Source organism: Oncorhynchus mykiss, chromosome 31, assembly GCF_013265735.2.
Source record: "Oncorhynchus mykiss isolate Arlee chromosome 31, USDA_OmykA_1.1, whole genome shotgun sequence".
In the NCBI taxonomy this organism is placed as follows: domain Eukaryota; kingdom Metazoa; phylum Chordata; class Actinopteri; order Salmoniformes; family Salmonidae; genus Oncorhynchus; species Oncorhynchus mykiss.
In genome coordinates this window covers 10,336,320-10,356,056 of record NC_050571.1, presented here as the reverse complement: position 1 = coordinate 10,356,056, position 19,737 = coordinate 10,336,320, and the positions used below count along the sequence as shown (strand labels likewise).

Genomic DNA, 19,737 nt, shown 5'->3' with positions numbered 1-19,737 from the left:
TTGTACTAAAAACTAGCCGACCAGCCTGTTGTACCGAGTTACCAGCAGTAATTGCTGAAGGTCAAATCCTAACTTTCACTTAAGTCATGCATTGATGTCAATGGGAGAATAAGTGTAAATTTGACTTTAAGTGGAAGATAGGATTGGTCCCTGAATGATCACTTTCCCTAGAGGATCAACCCGGTGTACCAACTAGCTGATGGACCAGTTGTTAGCAACGGCATTCCGGTGTTCCGTTACTCACCCTGAAGAACTCCTTGGTGGAACCAGCATCCAGAGTTCCGTAGGCGATCTCAGTCTGTTTAGCCAGGTCCTCAGCACTCTCTATGGGGGACACCATCCTCTCCACGGTGAGGAAAGCAGCCAAGTTGGCCGTGTAGGACGAGATGATGATGAGAGTGAAAAACCACCACACGCCCCCTACTATTCTCCCTGATAGGGACCTGAGAGAGAGAGAGACAGAGAGAAAGAGAGAGACAGAGAGAGAGAGAGAGAGACAGAGAGAGAGTGAGATAGAGACAGAGAGAAAGAGAGAGACAGAGATAGAGATAGAGACAGAGAGTGAGAGAGGGGGGGTGGGAGCGAGAGAGAGGGGGAGAGGGGGAGAGAGAGGGGAGAGGGGGTAGGACGAAACAGAGGGTGAGGGAGATAGAGAGGGAAGGAAACAGAAGGAGATGGAGATAGAGAGAGAGCATTAACAACACATTAGAGAGAGGTGCCATTACCAGAGCTTGTAAACCCAGCTGGTGTCTGTCCATTCCATATAGTAGGAGATAATGACAGTAAATACACTACAGGTGATGCACCACTGCATCTAAAGCTACAGACTCAGCTCACTGGAACATCGTCCGTGAGACCATAAAAACCTTGGTTAGCCTGGCTAGAAAAACCTAAAGCTGAGTCAGTATATTCTAATAGTATATTCCCTCCCCCAATACACACACCCTCGAACCCCCCTCAGACTCTACTCCCAGTCACCCCCCCCCCCCTCCCCCAAAACACACACCCTTGAACCCCCCTCGGACTCTACTCCCAGTCATAACCCCCTCCCCCAACACACACACCCTTGAACCCCCCTCGGAGCTATATTGGAGCTATATTACAGCCATTTTAGAGCTATATTGGATCTATTTTAGAGCTATATTAGAGCAAAATTACAGCTATATTAGAGCTATTTTAGAGCTATATTGGAGCTATTTTAGAGCTATTTTATAGCTATATTGGAGCTAAATTTGAGCTATATTTTACAACTATATTGGAGCTATATCGGAGCTATATCGGAGCTAGATTGGAGCTAAATCAGAGCTATTTTAGAGCAATTTTGGAGCTATATTACAGCTATATTAGAGCTACATTAGAACTATTTTAGTGCTATATTGGAGCTATATTGGAGCTATACTGGAGCTATTTTACAACTATTTTAGAGCTACATTTCAGCTATATTGGAGCTATATTAGAGCTATATTGGAGCTATATTAGAGCTATATTGGAGCTATATTAGAGCTATATTGAAGCTATATTAGAACTATTTTGGATTTATATTAGAGCTATATTGGAGCTACATTAGAACTATATTGGAGCTACATTAGAACTATATTGGAGCTATATTAGAACTATATTGGAGCTACATTAGAACTATATTGGAGCTATATTAGAGCTATATTTGAGCTACATTAGAACTATATTGGAGCTATATTAGAGCTATATTGGAGCTATACTGGAGCTATTTTACAACTATTTTAGAGCTACATTTCAGCTATATTAGAGCTATATTGGAGCTATATTAGAGCTACATTCGAGCAAAAATAAAGCTATATTAGAACTATATTAGAACTACTTTACAGCTATATTAGAGCTATATTGGAGCTATTTTAGAGCCATATTGGTGCTATATTAAAGCTATTTTACAGCTATATTGGAGCTATATTACAGCTATATTGGAGCTATATTAGAGCTATTTTAGAGCTATATTGGAGCTATTTTAGAGCTACATTGGAGATATATTTTACAGCTATATTGGAGCTATATTACAGCTATATTGGACCTATATTAGAGCTATATTGGAGCTATATTAGAACTATATTGGAGCTATTTTAGCGCTATATTGGAGCTACATTAGAGCTATATTGGAGTTATATTGGAGCTATATTGGAGTTATATTGGAGCTATATTGGAGCTATATTGGAGCTATATTAGAGCTATATTGGAGCTATTTCAGAGCTATATTAGACCATGGTATTTTTACATTAGATCAACGCCATGATATGTTTACATTAGATCAACACCATGGCATTTTTACATTAGATCAACACCATGGCATTTTTACATTAGATCAACACCATGGCATTTTTACATTAGATCAACACCATGGCATTTTTACATTAGATCAACACCATGGCATTTTTACATTAGATCAACCCTATGGCATTTCCATCCAGGTCACCCCTGATATAAGTCAGTATTCATCCATGTCTGAGGACGTTGGGAGATGAAGTAGAAACCGGACACTAGGGGCAACAGTGAGTGCTGTTAACTTCAAGTAGGTTACGGTTTTGCTATGGTGTTGTGGACGGGGATGGCAGATGGGTGTAAGCATCTGATTCAAAAGATTGTATGTTCGAAACCAGGGGAAAGTAATTGACGTTTGGAAGAACTTTGAAATTTGATGTTTGAGAAGCATGGATGAATGTTTAATGATGATGTTATACCGTGAGAGCTGATAGTGTATTTCTACCACATTGTATTTTGAGGGCAGACCTATGGTGTCCGTTTTATTTCTCGATCAGATCGTCTCCTACCTGGGTGATATCTCACATCCTTGCTGCATGAAGGCTCCCAGAGAGAACCACAGAGAGTTGAAGATGCCAAAGTCGTTGGGAGGATCTGGAGGTGTCTGGGGGTCTTTGGTCTCATCCTGTTCATCCAGGTTCCACTCATAAGGGCTGAAGCGGCTGACCAGGAACAGGACCACACTCACACCGATGTAGGCGAACACGATACACATCCATATTTCATAAGCCAGCGGGTCCAGGAAGGAGAAGACACCAGGTTTAGACTTCTGGGGCTTCTTGATCATGATGGAGATGCCCAGAGACATGAAGGGCTTGGAGAAGTCGATCACTTCCTCACGAACCAGGGTTATGGTGAGAGGTGCCACAGCTATATCTGCTCTCTGGAAACAGAAACATGTAGAGTGGGTTAGTTTGGTTCCATCTGAGATTTTAATATCTAGACTTTTAAGATAATATCTAGACTTTTTATCTAGATATTATGTATCACTGTTGCTGGATTCAGACTAACCTATGACTTGAGGTAGAATTCAATGAAAATACATTTGTTAAATTAAGCTCCTTATATAACTTATGGACAGTTTTCAAGAGTTTCTTCAAATATTGGCCTACGGTTCTGCTTTGTATTCTCAAAGCGGACAAAACAAAACATCATGAAGAGGAAAAGGAAAAGCTTGAACAGTCTGTGCCTCAGGATGCTTTTAGTCAACACAACAACATCAAAGAAACATGAATAATGTGTAGAATGTGTGCTACATTGAGTTCAACAGAGTCTCAACAAATATTTCCACAATCAGAGAAGAGAGGGAGGAAAAAAAGCAAAAAATATATTCAAACATTTCATGTTCACCTTTCCCAAAAAAGATTTCTAGACACAGATTGGGCATAACTAGCAACACATGGGTGTATGAGTCAGATGTGAAATATGTAGCACCCCATGGCGCAGTGTCTATCCCTGTCTAGTTAGTTTAAAGCTTTCAGAATGTGGGAGACTGATTGGGTCTAACCAGAGGGATGCTAAGAACAGGCTGGAAACTTTGGAGGTGTACGAATAAAAACGTATATTACAGAAATCCAAATTTCCGTTTATCTTCAATTCATGAAACTCACAGTTACTGTCAATAAACCCTAACATAATTTGTATATACATAGCTAATTAAAGGGAATACGTTATTTATTTGTAACGCAGGCATGGGAAATATCCCCCAAAACAATCATATGTCCTGTGTACCAAATGGTAGCCTGTTCCCTATGGGCCCTGTCCAAAGTGGTGCACAGGTAGGGAATAGGGTGCCATTTGGGATGTAGCCAAGGCTTTTCAGGACAGATGAATAATAGTTGCTGAACATCTTTCCGTAGCACAACGGTAAATATATACACCAGTGTAACTGTTATGCAGATGTGTCTAACAGAACAGCTTTGATTTAAATTACAGCCTTTCAAGTGGTTATTGTGGGAGAAACACAGTAACCCAAGTCTGTGTGAAGAAACCCCTCCACTTCAGCATTCCTCCCTCCCTTCCTCCCATCCCATTCAGAGCGCCTCCATGCCCGGAAGAGACGAGACAAGACTTTTGTCATCTACATTATTTTTATCTTCCAAGCTCCCTTTCATCTTTTTCTTCTCTTTCTTTCTGTCGTTCTTTCGGTCGTTCTTTCTTTCTCTCTTTCTTTCATTCTGTCGTTCTTTCTTTCTTTCTTTCTTTCATTCTGTCGTTCTTTCTTACTCTCCTCCCCATCATGGCTTGTTACCAAAACACATCCTTGAAAGTCGTGATGAAACTATCAAAACGATGGGCTTTCTCATATTGTTAAACAAAAAAAAACATCAGAAGAAGAGAATGAATCTCTAATGAATTAAGACAAGTTACTGCTGCAGCTCGGGTGTAGCACACGATGCAGTTCATCAACCAGCTTGGGTGTAGCACACGACACAGTTCATCAAACAGATTAGGTGTAGCACACGACGCAGTTCATCAACCAGCTTGGGTGTAGCACACGACACAGTTCATCAACCAGCTTGGGTGTAGCACACGACACAGTTCATCAACCAGCTTGGGTGTAGCACACGACACAGTTCATCAACCAGCTTGGGTGTAGCATACGACACAGTTCATCAACCAGCTTGGGTGTAGCATACGACACAGTTCATCAACCAGCTTGGGTGTAGCACACGACACAGTTCATCAACCAGCTTGGGTGTAGCACACGACACAGTTCATCAACCAGCTTGGGTGTAGCATACGACACAGTTCATCAACCAGCTTGGGTGTAGCATACGACACAGTTCATCAACCAGCTTGGGTGTAGCATACGACACAGTTCATCAACCAGCTTGGGTGTAGCACACGACACAGTTCATCAACCAGCTTGGGTGTAGCACACGATGTAGTTCATCAACCAGCTTGGGTGTAGCACACGACACAGTTCATCAACCAGCTTGGGTGTAGCACACGACACAGTTCATCATTCAGCTTGGGTGTAGCACACGATGTAGTTCATCAACCAGCTTGGGTGTAGCACACGACACAGTTCATCATTCAGCTTGGGTGTAGCACACGATGTACTTCATCAACCAGCTTGGGTGTAGCACACGACACAGTTCATCAACCAGCTTGGGTGTAGCACACGACGAAGTTCATCAAACAGCGGCTTTTGTTCACAGGAAGTGATCCGTGAAGTACACGTCTTTTGTATTGTGTCCTAAAGCTTTTGTTTCTACAAGTACATTAACAGAAGCAGAAAAACATGATAAAGCAACATGAGGAGAGAATGTTTTGTACAAGTTCAAACAGTGGGGGGGGGGGGATACAACAATAAACCCAATGGAGGCGTTACTGTGATGTTTCTGTACCCTGTGGACACGGTGATCGTAGCCTAGGCAGCAGTGCTATAATATAACCACTTAAGTCTAACGGTGTCCGTGGTAACGGTCAATCAATAGAGAAGAGAACACTCAGCCATAGAGAAAGAGTTTCAGGGTTTTAGGGCTAACCTTTAAATGACAGCTAAGATCACATTAATTTCCTGGACAGAAGGTCACCTAGCCTTTACACAATCATTAGACCTGCTTGGCCTGACTGCCCACGTGTAACCACGTTGACACGGTCTATGGTGATGGACATAAATAACCACATCAAATCAAATGTTATTTGTCACATACACATGGTTAGCATATGTTAATGCGAGTGTAGCGAAATGCTTGTGCTTCTAGTTCCGACAATGTAGTAATAACCAACGAGTAATCTAACCTAACAATTCCACAACTACTACCTTATACACACAAGTGTAAAGGGAGGAAGAATATGTACATAAAGATATATGAATGAGTGATGGTACAGAACGGCAAAGGCAAGATGCAGTAGATGGTATAGAGTGCAGTATATACATATGAGATGAGTAATGTAGGGTATGTAAACATAAAGTGGCATTGTTTAAAATGGCTAGTGATACATGTATCACATAAAGATGGCAAGATGCAGTATATGATATAGAGTACAGTATATACATATACATATGAGATGTAATGTAAACATTATATTAAGTGGCTAGTGATACATTTTTTACATACATTTCCATCAATTTCCATTATTAAAGTGGATGGAGTTGAGTCAGTATGTTGGCAGCAGCCACTCAATGTTAGTGGTGGCTGTTTAACAGTTTGATGGCCTTGAGATAGAAGCTGTTTTTCAGTCTCTCTGTCCCTGTTTTGATGCACCTGTGCTGACCTCGCCTTCTGGATGACAGCGGGGTGAACAGGCAGTGGCTCGGGTGGTTGTTGTCCTTGATGATCTTTATGGCCTTCCTGTGACATTGGGTGGTGTAGGTGTCCTGGAGGGCAGGTAGTTTGCCCCCGTTGATGCGTTGTGCAGACCTCACTACCCTCTGGAGAGCCTTACGGTTGTGGGCGGACCAGTTGCCGTACCAGGCGGTGATACAGCCCGACAGGATGCTCTCGATTGTGCATCTGTAGAAGTTTGTGAGTGCTTTTGGTGACAAGCCGAGGTTGAAGAGGCACTGCTGCGCCTTCTTCACAATGATGTATGTGTGGGTGGACCAATTCAGTTTTTCTGTGATGTGTACGCCGAGGAACTTAAAACTTACTACCCTCTCCACTACTGTCCCGTTGATGTGGATAGGGGGGTGCTCCCTCTGCTATTTCCTGAAGTTCACAATCATCTCCTTTGTTTTGTTGACGTTGAGGTTATTTTCCTGACACCACACTCCGAGGGCCCTCAACTCCTCCCTGTAGGCCGTCTCGTCATTGTTGGTAATTAAGCCTACTACTGTGGTGTCGTCCGCAAACTTGATGATTGAGTTGGAGGCGTGCATGGCCACGCAGTCATGGGTGAACAGGGAGTACAGGAGAGGGCTCAGAACGCACCCTTGTGGGGCCCCAGTGTTGAGGATCAGCGGAGTGGAGATGTTGTTACCTACCTTCATCACCCAGTTGCACAGGGCGGGGTCGAGACCCAGAGTCTCGAGCTTGATGACGAGTTTGGAGGGTACTATGGTGTTAAATGCTGAGCTGTAGTCGATGAACAGCATCATCACATAGGTATTCCTCTTGTCCAGATGGGTTAGGGCAGTGTGCAGTGTGGTTGCGATAGCATCGTCTGTGGACCTATTGGGGCGGTAAGCAAATTGGAGTGGGTCTAGGGTGTCATGTAGGGTGGAGGTTATATAGTCCTTGACTAGTCTCTCCAAGCACTTCGTGATGACGGAAGTGAGTGCTACAGTGCGGTAGTCGTTTAGCTCAGTTACCTTAGCTTTCTTCGGAACAGGAACAATGGTGGCCCTCTTGAAGCATGTGGGAACAGCAGACTGGGATAAGGATTGATTGAATATGTCCGTACACACACCAGCCAGCTGGTCTGCGCATGCTCTGAGGACGCGGCTGGGGATGCCGTCTGGGCCTGCAGCCCTGCGAGGGTTAACACGTTTAAATGTTTTACTCACATCGGCTGCAGTGAAGGAGAGTCCGCATGTTTTGGTTGCGGGCCGTGTCAGTGGCACTGTATTGACCTCAAAGTGAGCAAAAAAAGTTATTTAGTCTGTCTGGGAGCAAGACATCCTGGTCCGTGACGGGGCTGGTTTTCTTTTTGTAATCCGTGATTGACTGTAGACCCTGCCACATACCTCTTGTGTCTGAACCATTGAATTGAGACTCTACTTTGTCTCTATACTGACGCTTAGCTTGTTTGATTGCCATGCGGAGGGAATAGCTACACTGTTTGTATTCGGTCATGTTTCCGGACACCTTGCCCTGGTTAAAAGCAGTGGTTCGCGCTTTCAGATTCGCGCGAATGCTGCCATCAATCCACGGTTTCTGGTTTGGGAATGTTTTAATCGTTGCTGTGGGTATAACATTGCCGATGCACTTTCTAATGAACTCGCTCACCGAATCAGCGTATTTGTCAATGTTGTTGTTTGACGCAATGCGGAACATATCCCAATCCACGTGATCGAAGCAATCTTGAAGCGTGGAATCAGATTGGTCGGACCAGCGTTGAACAGGCCTGAGCACGGGAGCTTCTTGTTTTAGTTTCGGTCTGTAGGCTGGGAGCAACAAAATGGAGTCATGGTCAGCTTTTCCGAAAGGAGTGCGGGGGAGGGCCTTATATACGTCACGGAAGTTAGAATAAAAATTATCCAGGGTTTTACCAGCCCTGGTAGCACAATCAATATGCTGATAGAATTTAGGGAGTCTTGATTTCAGATTACCCTTGTTAAAATCCCCAGCTACAATGAATGCAGCCTCAGGAAATGTGGTTTCCAATTTACATAGAGTCAAATAAAGTTCGTTCAGAGCCATCGTTGTGTCTGCTTGGGGGGGAATATATGCGGCTGTGATTATAATCAAAGAGAATTATCTTGGTAGATAATGCGGTCAACATTTGATTGTGAGGAATTCTAAGTCAGGTGAACAGAAGGACTTGAGTTCCTGTATGTTGTTATGACCACACCACGTCTCGTTAATCATAAGGAATCCCCCCTCGCCCCTCTTCTTACCAGAAAGATGCTTGTTTCTGTCAGCGCGATGTGTGAAGAAACCAGCTGGCTGCACCGACTCCGATAGCGTGTCTCGAGTGAGCCATGTTTCCGTGAAGCAAAGAACGTTACAGTCTCTGATGTCTCTCTGGAATGCTACCCTTGCTCGGATTTCATCAACCTTGTTGTCAAGAGACTGGACATTGGTGAGTAGTATGCTAGGGAGTGGTGCGTGATGTGCCCATCTCCGGAGCCTGACCAGAAGACCGCTTTGTTTTCCACTTTTACAGCGTTGTTGTTTTGGGTCGCCGGCTGGGATTCGATCCATTGTCCTGGGTGGAAGGCAGAACACAGGATCCGCTTCGGGAAAGTCATATTCCTGGTCGTAATGATGGTGAGTTGACGTTGCTCTTATATTCAGTAGTTCCTCCCGACTGTATGTAATGAAACCTAAGATTACCTGGGGTAACAATGTAAGAAATAACACGTAAAGAAAATAAAATACTTCATAGTTTCCTAGGAACGCGAAGCGAGGTGGCCATCTCTGTCGGCGCCGGAACTGAGTTCATTGACATTGACATTGACACGGTGGATGGTGATGGACATAATCACAGATCCTCTATCATCTATTTAATAGACGGCCCTCTCCCCTGCTCCCCTGCTCCTCTGTCATCCATTTAATAGACGGCCCTCTCCCCTGCTCCCCTGCTCCTCTGTCATCCATTTAATAGACGGCCCTTTCCCCTGCTCCCCTATCATCCGTTTAATAGACGGCCCTCTCCCCTGCTCCTCTATCATCTATTTAATAGACGGCCCTCTCCCCTGCTCCCCTGCTCCTCTGTCGTCCATTTAATAGACGGTCCTCTCCCCTGCTCCTCTATCATCCATTTAATAGACGGCCCTCTCCCCTGCTCCTCTGTCATCCGTTTAATAGACGGCCCTCTCCCCTGCTCCTCTATCATCTATTTAATAGACGGCCCTCTCCCTGCTCCCCTGCTCCTCTGTCATCCATTTAATAGACGGCCCTCTCCCCTGCTCCTCTGTCATCCATTTAATAGACGGCCCTCTCCCCTGCTCCTCTGTCATCCATTTAATAGACGGCCCTCTCCCCTGCTCCTCTATCATCTATTTAATAGACGGCCCTCTCCCCTGCTCCCCTGCTCCTCTATCATCTATTTAATAGACGGCCCTCTCCCCTGCTCCTCTATCATCTATTTAATAGACGGCCCTCTCCCCTGCTCCCCTGCTCCTCTATCATCTGTTTAATAGACGGCCCTCTCCCCTGCTCCTCTGTCAAGTATTTAATAGACGGCCCTCTCCCCTGCTCCCCTATCATCTATTTAATAGACGGCCCTCTCCCCTGCTCCTCTGTCATCTATTTAATAGACGGCCCTCTCCCCTGCTCCTCTGTCATCCATTTAATAGACGGCCTTCTCCCCTGCTCCTCTGTCATCTATTTAATAGACGGCCCTCTCCCCTGCTCCCTTGCTCCCCTGCTCCTCTGTCATCCATTTAATAGACGGCCCTCTCCCCTGCTCCTCTGTCATCCATTTAATAGACGGCCCTCTCCCCTGCTCCTCTGTCATCCATTTAATAGATGCCCTCTCCCCTGCTCCTCTATCATCTGTTTAATAGACGGCCCTCTCCCCTGCTCCTCTATCATCTATTTAATAGACGGCCCTCTCCCCTGCTCCCCTGCTCCTCTATCATCTGTTTAATAGACGGCCCTCTCCCCTGCTCCTCTGTCAAGTATTTAATAGACGGCCCTCTCCCCTGCTCCCCTATCATCTATTTAATAGACGGCCCTCTCCCCTGCTCCTCTGTCATCTATTTAATAGACGGCCCTCTCCCCTGCTCCTCTGTCATCCATTTAATAGACGGCCCTCTCCCCTGCTCCTCTGTCATCTATTTAATAGACGGCCCTCTCCCCTGCTCCTCTATCATCTATTTAATAGACGGCCCTCTCCCCTGCTCCCTTGCTCCCCTGCTCCTCTGTCATCCATTTAATAGACGGCCCTCTCCCCTGCTTCCCTGCTCCTCTATCATCTATTTAATAGACGGCCCTCTCCCCTGCTCCTCTGTCATCATTTAATAGACGGCCCTCTCCCCTGCTCCCCTGTCATCCATTTAATAGACGGCCCTCTCCCCTGCTCCCCTGTCATCCATTTAATAGACGGCCCTCTCCCCTGCTCCTCTGTCATCCATTTAATAGACGGCCCTCTCCCCTGCTCCTCTGTCATCCGTTTAACAGACGGCCCTCTCCCCTGCTCCCCTGCTCCCCTGCTCCTCTATCATCTATTTAATAGATGCCCTCTCCCCTGCTCCTCTGTCATCCATTTAATAGACGGCCCTCTCCCCTGCTCCTCTATCATCTATTTAATAGACGGCCCTCTCCCCTGCTCCTCTGTCATCTATTTAATAGACGGCCCTCTCCCCTGCTCCTCTATCATCCATTTAATAGAGGCCCTCTCCCCTGCTCCTCTGTCATCCATTTAATAGACGGCCCTCTCCCCTGCTCCCCTGCTCCCCTATCATCTATTTAATAGACGGCCCTCTCCCCTGCTCCTCTGTCATCCATTTAATAGACGGCCCTCTCCCCTGCTCCTCTATCATCTATTTAATAGATGGCCCTCTCCCCTGCTCCACTATCATCTTTTTAATAGACGGCCCTCTCCCCTGCTCCCCTATAATCCATTTAATAGACGGCCCTCTCCTGCACCCCTGCTCCTCTATCATCTATTTAATAAACGACCCTCTCCCCTGCTCCTCTGTCATCCATTTAATAGACGGCCCTCTCCCCTGCTCCCCTGCACCTCTGTCATCCGTTTAATAGACGGCACTCTCCTCTGCTCCTCTGTCATCCATTTAATAGACGGCCCTCTCCCCTGCACCCCTGCTCCTCTATCATCTATTAATAGAGGCCCTCTCCCCTGCTCCTCTATCATCTATTTAATAGATGGCCCTCTCCCCTGCTCCTCTGTCATCCATTTAATAGACGGCCCTCTCCCCTGCTCCTCTGTCATCCGTTTAATAGACGGCCCACTCCCCTGCTCCCCTATCATCCATTTAATAGACGGCCCTCTCCCCTGCTCCCCTATCATCCATTTAACAGACGGCCCTCTCCCCTGCTCCCCTGCTCCCCTATCATCCATTTAATAGACGGCCCTCTCCCCTGCTCCCCTATCATCCTTTAATAGACGGCCCTCTCCCCTGCTCCCCTATCATCCTTTAATAGACTGCCCTCTCCCCTGCTCCCCTGCTCCTCTATCATCTATTTAATTGACGGCCTTCTCCCCTGCTCCTCTATCATCTATTTAATAGACGGCACTCTCCTCTGCTCCTCTGTCATCCATTTAATAGACGGCCCTCTCCCCTGCTCCTCTATCATCTATTTAATAGAGGCCCTCTCCCCTGCTCCTCTATCATCTATTTAATAGATGGCCCTCTCCCCTGCTCCTCTGCTCCTCTGTCATCCATTTAATAGACGGCCCTCTCCCCTGCTCCCCTATCATCCTTTAATAGACGGCCCTCTCCCCTGCTCCCCTATCATCCATTTAATAGACGGCCCTCTCCCCTGCTCCTCTGTCATCCGTTTAATAGACGGCCCTTTCCCCTGCTCCCCTATCATCTGTTTAATAGACGGCCCTCTCCCCTGCTCCCCTATCATCCATTTCATAGACGGCCCTCTCCCCTGCTCCTCTATCATCCGTTTAATAGACGGCCCTCTCCCCTGCTCCTCTATCATCCGTTTAATAGACGGCCCTCTCCCCTGCTCCCCTATCGTCCTTTTAATATACGTCAGTTGGTAGAGCATGGCGTCAGGGTTCTGGGTTTGAGTCCTCACTACTGTAAGTCTCTCTGGTAAGTCTCTCTGGATAAGACCGTCTGCTAAATGACTCACTACTGTAAGTCTCTCTGGATAAGAGCGTCTGCTAAATGACAAATGTAAAATAGGAGGCAGACTATAAACCTTGTAACACAATCACATTGTTAAGACATACATTTTCTCTTTCAACTGCTGGTAGTGAATGTTTAAACAAATGATGCATCCCAAATGGAACTCTATTCCCTATATAGTGCACTATATAGAGCCCTATGGATCCTGGTCAAAAGTAGTGTACTATGTAGGGAATGAAGTGATATTTGGGATGCATTCTTTGGTGAAGTAACAATGAACATCAGTGAGAGACTGAGAGATGACTCCACTCACCCCATAGACCAGTTCCCCCACCATCCCGTTCCACGTCTTGGTGTCTGGATCCCGCGCACCGTACTTCCCGTCTGCTACTACTGACAGTTTGTATCTTATCCCCACATGTTTTGCAATTTCGGCAGCTAAATCGACACAGTAGCCTTCATATCTGTCATTCCCCTCCAGATTCATCTGGTGTTTCTTGTACATCACATAAGGGGCTTCCTGTTAACAATCAGATCACATGCTGGTTTATTGTCACACACACACACACACAGACACAGTCACACGCACACACACACAGTTGCTTCAACCAGTAGTCTCATGCAGCCAGGCATGTCCAGATGAAACACCACAGATGCATTGCAATACATGTTGATAACAGCAGGATGACAAGCCAGGTAGGTGTTTTACCAAGCTGTGGTGGCCAGCGGACCCCCAGCCCTAATTCACTCAGCCTCCTGTATCTTAGCCCTGGGGAACAGTTGTGTGTGTGTGTGTGTGTGTGTGTGTGTGTGTGTGTGAGTGTGACAAACTACCAGTCGAAGAGGACCACATGCTTCTCACAGTGTCTTGCTAAAGGTACAATATGCAGTAGTTAGAGGTTTGTGGGAGTAGGTTAAGTGGGTGTAAGGCTGGGTGTATTGGTAGGCTGGTGTATTGGTAGGCTGGGTGTGGGTTAGGTGGGTGTAAGGCTGGGTGTATTGGTAGGCTGGGTGTATTGGTAGGCTGGGTGTGGGTTAGGTGGGTGTAAGGCTGGGTGTATTGGTAGGCTGGGTGTATTGGTAGGCTGGGTGTAGGTTAGGTGGGTGTAAGGCTGGGTGTATTGGTAGGCTGGGTGTATTGGTAGGCTGGGTGTGGGTTAGGTGGGTGTAAGGCTGGGTGTATTGGTAGGCTGGGTGTATTGGTAGGCTGGGTGTGGGTTAGGTGGGTGTAAGGCTGGGTGTATTGGTAGGCTGGGTGTGGGTTAGGTGGGTGTAAGGCTGGGTGTATTGGTAGGCTGGGTGTATTGGTAGGCTGGGTGTGGGTTAGGTGGGTGTAAGGCTGGGTGTATTGGTAGGCTGGGTGTATTGGTAGGCTGGGTGTGGGTTAGGTGGGTGTAAGGCTGGGTGTATTGGTAGGCTGGGTGTATTGGTAGGCTGGGTGTGGGTTAGGTAGGTGTAAGGCTGGGTGTATTGGTAGGCTGGGTGTATTGGTAGGCTGGGTGTGGGTTAGGTGGGTGTAAGGCTGGGTGTATTGGTAGGCTGGGTGTATTGGTAGGCTGGGTGTATTGGTAGGCTGGGTGTGGGTTAGGTGGGTGTAAGGCTGGGTGTATTGGTAGGCTGGGTGTATTGGTAGGCTGGGTGTGGGTTAGGTGGGTGTAAGGCTGGGTGTATTGGTAGGCTGGGTGTATTGGTAGGCTGGGTGTGGGTTAGGTAGGTGTAAGGCTGGGTGTATTGGTAGGCTGGGTGTATTGGTAGGCTGGGTGTGGGTTAGGTGGGTGTAAGGCTGGGTGTATTGGTAGGCTGGGTGTATTGGTAGGCTAGGTGTGGGTTAGGTGGGTGTAAGGCTGGGTGTATTGGTAGGCTGGGTGTATTGGTAGGCTGGGTGTGGGTTAGGTGGGTGTAAGGCTGGGTGTATTGGTAGGCTGGGTGTGGGTTAGGTGGGTGTAAGGCTGGGTGTATTGGTAGGCTGGGTGTAGGTTAGCTCAGAGTGGGATGGGGGTGGAGGTTCATGAAGTAAATGGCCATGACTTGGAGAGGGAAGTGAGTGCGACTACATTGACATCGCAACATAATCATCAACAAGCACATTGCACCAATCACTGAGCAAATGTGGAAGCTTTTGGTAATAGTCATTGCAACAAACAAAAAAAACTCTGCGAAAAGGGAGCCATTTTCATTACAATCCCAAACTTCAAATAAAAAATATATCTTGTAAGGAAATACATAAATATTTAAAAGACGAACACCACCAGGAGAGCGGAGCGTGCTTTTAACCCCACCATTTTCAAACACTGGAGGTGGTACAGCTAGCGTGTTGTTATGGTTTCATCATTACACAACAAGAGAAGAGCTGCTGCTCACACAGAGCGGACGACACCATTAGAGACAACACATAATTAGAGGGATGCAAGTGGAGAAGCAATGGCTTGTTTGTTCTGTGCTGAACGTATATCCTCTTCACCCTTGCATGATTGTAAATGCCAACCCCCCCCCCCCCCCCCTTTCGAGTTAACATAATTTTATCTACTGATGCTGTTTTCCATTCTGAAACCTTTAAATGCTTCCTTTTTAGAGAGAGAGAGAGAGATCGAGAGCGAGCGAGAAAGAGCGAGAGAGAGATTTCTCCGATGCCATTGAGGAGTACACCACATAAGTCACTGGCTTCATCAATAAGTGCATTGATGACATCGTCCCCACAATGACCGTACGTATATACCCCAACCAGAAGCCATGGCTTTACAGGCAACATCTGCACTGAGCTAAAGGCTAGAGATGCGGCTTACAAGGAGTGGGACTCTTTTTTTAACCTTTATTTAACTAAGCAAGTCAGTTAAGAACAAATTCTTACTTTCAATGACGGCCTAGGAACAGTGGGTTAACTGGTCTAGGAACAGTGGGTTAACTGCCTGTTCAGGGGCAGTTAATAACCCGTAAGTTTATAATAAATCCCGCTATGCCCTCCGACGAACCATCAAACAGGCAAAGCGTCAATATAGGACTAAGATCGAAACGTACTACACCGGCTCTGACGCTCGTTGGATGTGGCAGGGCTTGCAAACCATTACAGACTACAGAGGGACGCACAGCCGAGAGCTGCCCAGTAACATAAGCAGCTTTTCCGGAAGACTGTGTGATCACGCTCTCTGCAGCCGATGTGAGTAAGACCTTTAAACAGGTCAACATTCACGAAGCCGCTGGGCCAGATGGATTACCAGGACGTGTACAGCGAGCATGCGCTGACAAACTAGCAAGTGTCTTCACTGACATTTTCAACCTCTCCCTGTCCAAGTCTGTAATACCAACATGTTTTAAGCAGACCACCATAGCCCTTGTGCCCAAGAGCACTAAGGTAACCCGCCTAAATTACTATTGACCCATAGCACTCACGTCTGTAGCCATGAATTGCTGGTCATGGATCACATCAACACCATTATCCCAGAAACCCTAGACCCACTCCAATTTGCATACAGATCCATAGATGATGCAATCTCTATTGCACTCCACACCGCCCTTTCCCACCTGGACAAAAGGAACACCTATGTGAGAATGCAATTTATTGACTAGAGCTCAGCGTTCAACACCATGGTGCCCTCAAAGCTCATCAATAAGTTAAGGACCCTGGGACTAAACACGTCCCTTTGCAACTGGATCCTGGACTTCCTGACGGGCCGCCCCCAGGTGGTGAGGGTAGGTAACAACACATTCGCCACGCTGATCCTCAACACAGGGGCCGCTCCAGTACTCCTGCCCTCCTGTACTCCCTGTTTGCTCATGACTGCACGGCTAGGCATGACTCCAACACAATCATTAAGTTTGCCGATGACACAACAGTGGTAGGCCTAATCACTGACAAAAACGAGACAGCCTATAGGGAGGAGGTCAGAGACCTAGCTGTGTGGTGACAGGACAACAACCTCTCCCTCAACGTGATCAAGACAAAATATATGATTGTGGACTACAGGAAAAAGAGGACCGAACACACCCCCAATCTCATCGATGGGGCTGTAGTGGAGGAGTTTGAGAGCTTCAAGTTCCTTGGTGTCCACATCACCAACAAACTTACATGGTCCAAGCACAACAAGACATTCTTGAAGAGGGCACAACAAAACCTATTCCCCTTCAGGAGATTGAAATGATTTGGCATGTGTCCTCAGATCCTCAAAAGGTTCTACAGCTTCACCATCGAGACCATCCTGACTGGTTGCATCAGTTCCTGGTATAGCAACTGCTCGGCCTCCGACCGCAGGGCACTACAGAGGGTAGTGCGTACGGCCCAGTACATCACTGCTTCCTGCATCCACAACATCTATGCCAGGCGGTGTCAGAGGAAGGCCCTAAAAATTGTCAAAGACTCCAGTCACCCTAGTCATAAATGGTTCTCTCTGCTACCGCATGGCAAGCGGTACCGGAGTGCCAAGGTCAAGAGACCCGAAGAGACTCCTGAACTCCAAGAGACTCCTGAACATCTAATCAAATGGCTACGCAGACTATTTGCATTGCCCACCCCCTTCTCTTTTACACCGCTGCTACTCTCTGTTGTTATCATCTATGCTAGTCACTTTTCATCTATGCATTCCCCTCTCTCTGCTGGGATTATCTGCCTTAAACCCTATTACAGGGGCTGAGTCACGGGCTTACTGGTGCTCTTCCCATGCCGTCCCTAGGAGGGGTGCGGTATCCGGTGTCCTGTGGGAATTTAAGTATGCTCTCTCTAATTCTCTCTAATGACTTAGGTCCATGCTTCAGGACTACCTGGCCTGATGACTCTTTGCTGTCCCCAGTCCACCTGGTCGTGCTGCTGCTCCAGTTGCTCATTAATTACTTGTTACTTTTATTTCTTATTCTTATTTGAACTGCATTGTTGTTTAAGGGCAAGTAAGTAAGCAATTCACTGTAAGGTCTACTACACCTGTTGTATTCGACACATGTGACTAATACAATTTGATTTGATTTGCCATTTACAGCACCCTGAATATTTTTGCATTCAGGGAGGGAAAGTAATTTAAAATATAAAATAATGAGCAAATATGGTAAAATAGTAGTGTGAAAGGAATAATTCAACACAGCCGTCAACACTGCTGCCAGGAAATCGAAGCAAAACTATCTCCTTCCTGCCAAAACAACCCACTGGAAGCTATACACAGAACCAGCCCTCAGAGGAACAAAACAAAATGGATTCAATATATATACATATATATATTCAACACAGAACCAGTCCTCAGAGGAACAAAACAAAATGGATTCAATATATATATATATATATATATATTCAACACAGAACCAGTCCTCAGAGGAACAAAACAAAATAGATTCAATATATATATATATATATTCAACACAGAACCAGCCCTCAGAAGAACAAAACAAAATAGATAAAAAATAAATAAATATATATATATATATATATATATATATACAGTGCATTCGACAAGTATTCAGTGTCCCTCAGTGATTATTCATGTCCCTCAGTATATTTCATACATTCAGAACCCAACACAGTCTTATTCTAAAATGGATACAATTGTTTTTTTTCCCCTCATAACCATACCCCAGAATGACAAAGCAAAACCAAGTTTTTAGAAATGTTTGCAAAAATAAATAAAAAATGAAATATTACATTTACGTAAGTATTCAGACACTTTACTCAGTACTTTCTTGAAGCACCTTTGTATGATGCTATAAGATTGGCACACTTGTATTTGGGGAGTGTCTCCCATTCTTCTCTGCAGAACCTCTCGAGCTGTCAGGTTGGATAGGGAGCGTTGCTACACAGCTATTTTCAGGTCTCTCCAGAGATGATTGATCAGGTTCAAGTCCTGGCTCTAGCTGGGCCACTCAAGGACATTCAGAGACTTGTCCCGAGGCCACTCCTGTGTTGTTTAGGCTGTGTGCTTAGGCAACAGGTTGTCCTGTTGGAAGGTGAACCTTCGCCCCAGTCTGAGGTACTTAGCGCTCTGGAGCAGGTTTTCATCAAGGATCCCTCTGTACTTTGCTCCATTCATCTTTCCCTTGATCCTGACTAGTCTCCCAGTCCCGGCCGCTGAAAAACATCCCCATAGCATGATGCTGCCACCACCATGCTTCACCGTAGGGATCGTGCCAGGTTTCCTCCAGACGTGACACTTGGCATTCAGACCAAAGCCTTCAATCTTGGTTTCATTAGACCAGAAAATCTTGTTTCTCATGGGTAGAGAGTCCTTTAGGTGCCTTTTGGCAAACTCCAAGCAGGCTGTCATGTACCTTTTACTGAGGAGTGACTTCCTTCTGGCCGCTCTACCATAAAGGCCTGATTGGTGGAGTGCTGCAGAGATGGTTGTCTTTCTGGAAGGTTCTCCAATCTCCACAGAGTAACTCTGGAGCTCTGTCAGAGTGACCACCGGCCCTTTTCCCCCGATTAATCTGTTTGGCCAGTCGGCCAGCTCTAGCAAGAGTCTTGGTGGTTTCATACTTCTTTCATGTAAGAATGATGGAGGTCACTGTGTTCTTGCTGACCTGCAATACTGCAGAAATGTTTTGGTACCCTTCCCCAGATCTGTGCTTCAACACAATCCTGTCTCTGAGCTCTACGGACAATTCCTTAGACCTCATGACTTGGTTTTTGCTCTGACATGCACTGCCAACTGTGGAACCTTATATAGACAGGAGTGTGCCTTTCCAATTAATGCCCAATCAATTGAATTTACCACAGGTGGACTCCAATAAAGTTATAGAAACATCTCAAGGATGATCAATGGAAACAGTATACCCCTGAGCTCAATTTGGAGTCTCATAGCAAAGGGTCTGAATACTTATGTATAAGGTAATTCTGTTTTTTATTTTATTTTAATTATTTTTTTTAAATAAAAAAAAACCATTTTCACTTTATCATTATGGGGTATTTTTGTGTAGATTGATGTGGAAACACATTTATTTAATTAATTTTAGAAGACTGTAACGTAACAAAATATGGAGAAAGTCAAGGGGTCTGAATACTTTCCGAAAGCCCGGCGTATATTATCGTTCTTATCCTCTCTCAGAAGTGCTTTATTTTGCTTTGTCCTTGATAAGCCATTACAGTATCA

General features: G+C 45.9%; 1 protein-coding gene across 6 annotated transcripts in view; it reads right to left on the bottom strand.

Annotated features, from left to right (window-relative positions):
* The window catches only part of LOC110504371 (glutamate receptor 3), a 228,838-nt gene that overhangs the window by 37,363 nt on the left and 171,738 nt on the right, over window positions 1-19,737 (bottom strand). For all 6 annotated transcript variants that reach the window (XR_005041266.1, XM_036970542.1, XM_036970543.1 and 3 more), the window contains 3 exons: window positions 12,990-13,196; window positions 2,799-3,172; window positions 245-443 (listed from right to left, as the gene is read on the bottom strand). Coding sequence is in view for 5 of the 6 variants with exons in the window: in XM_036970542.1 (XP_036826437.1) it covers window positions 245-443; window positions 2,799-3,172; window positions 12,990-13,196 (780 nt within the window). In the remaining variant the exon portion in view is untranslated. The remainder of the gene's footprint in view (window positions 1-244; window positions 444-2,798; window positions 3,173-12,989; window positions 13,197-19,737) is intronic.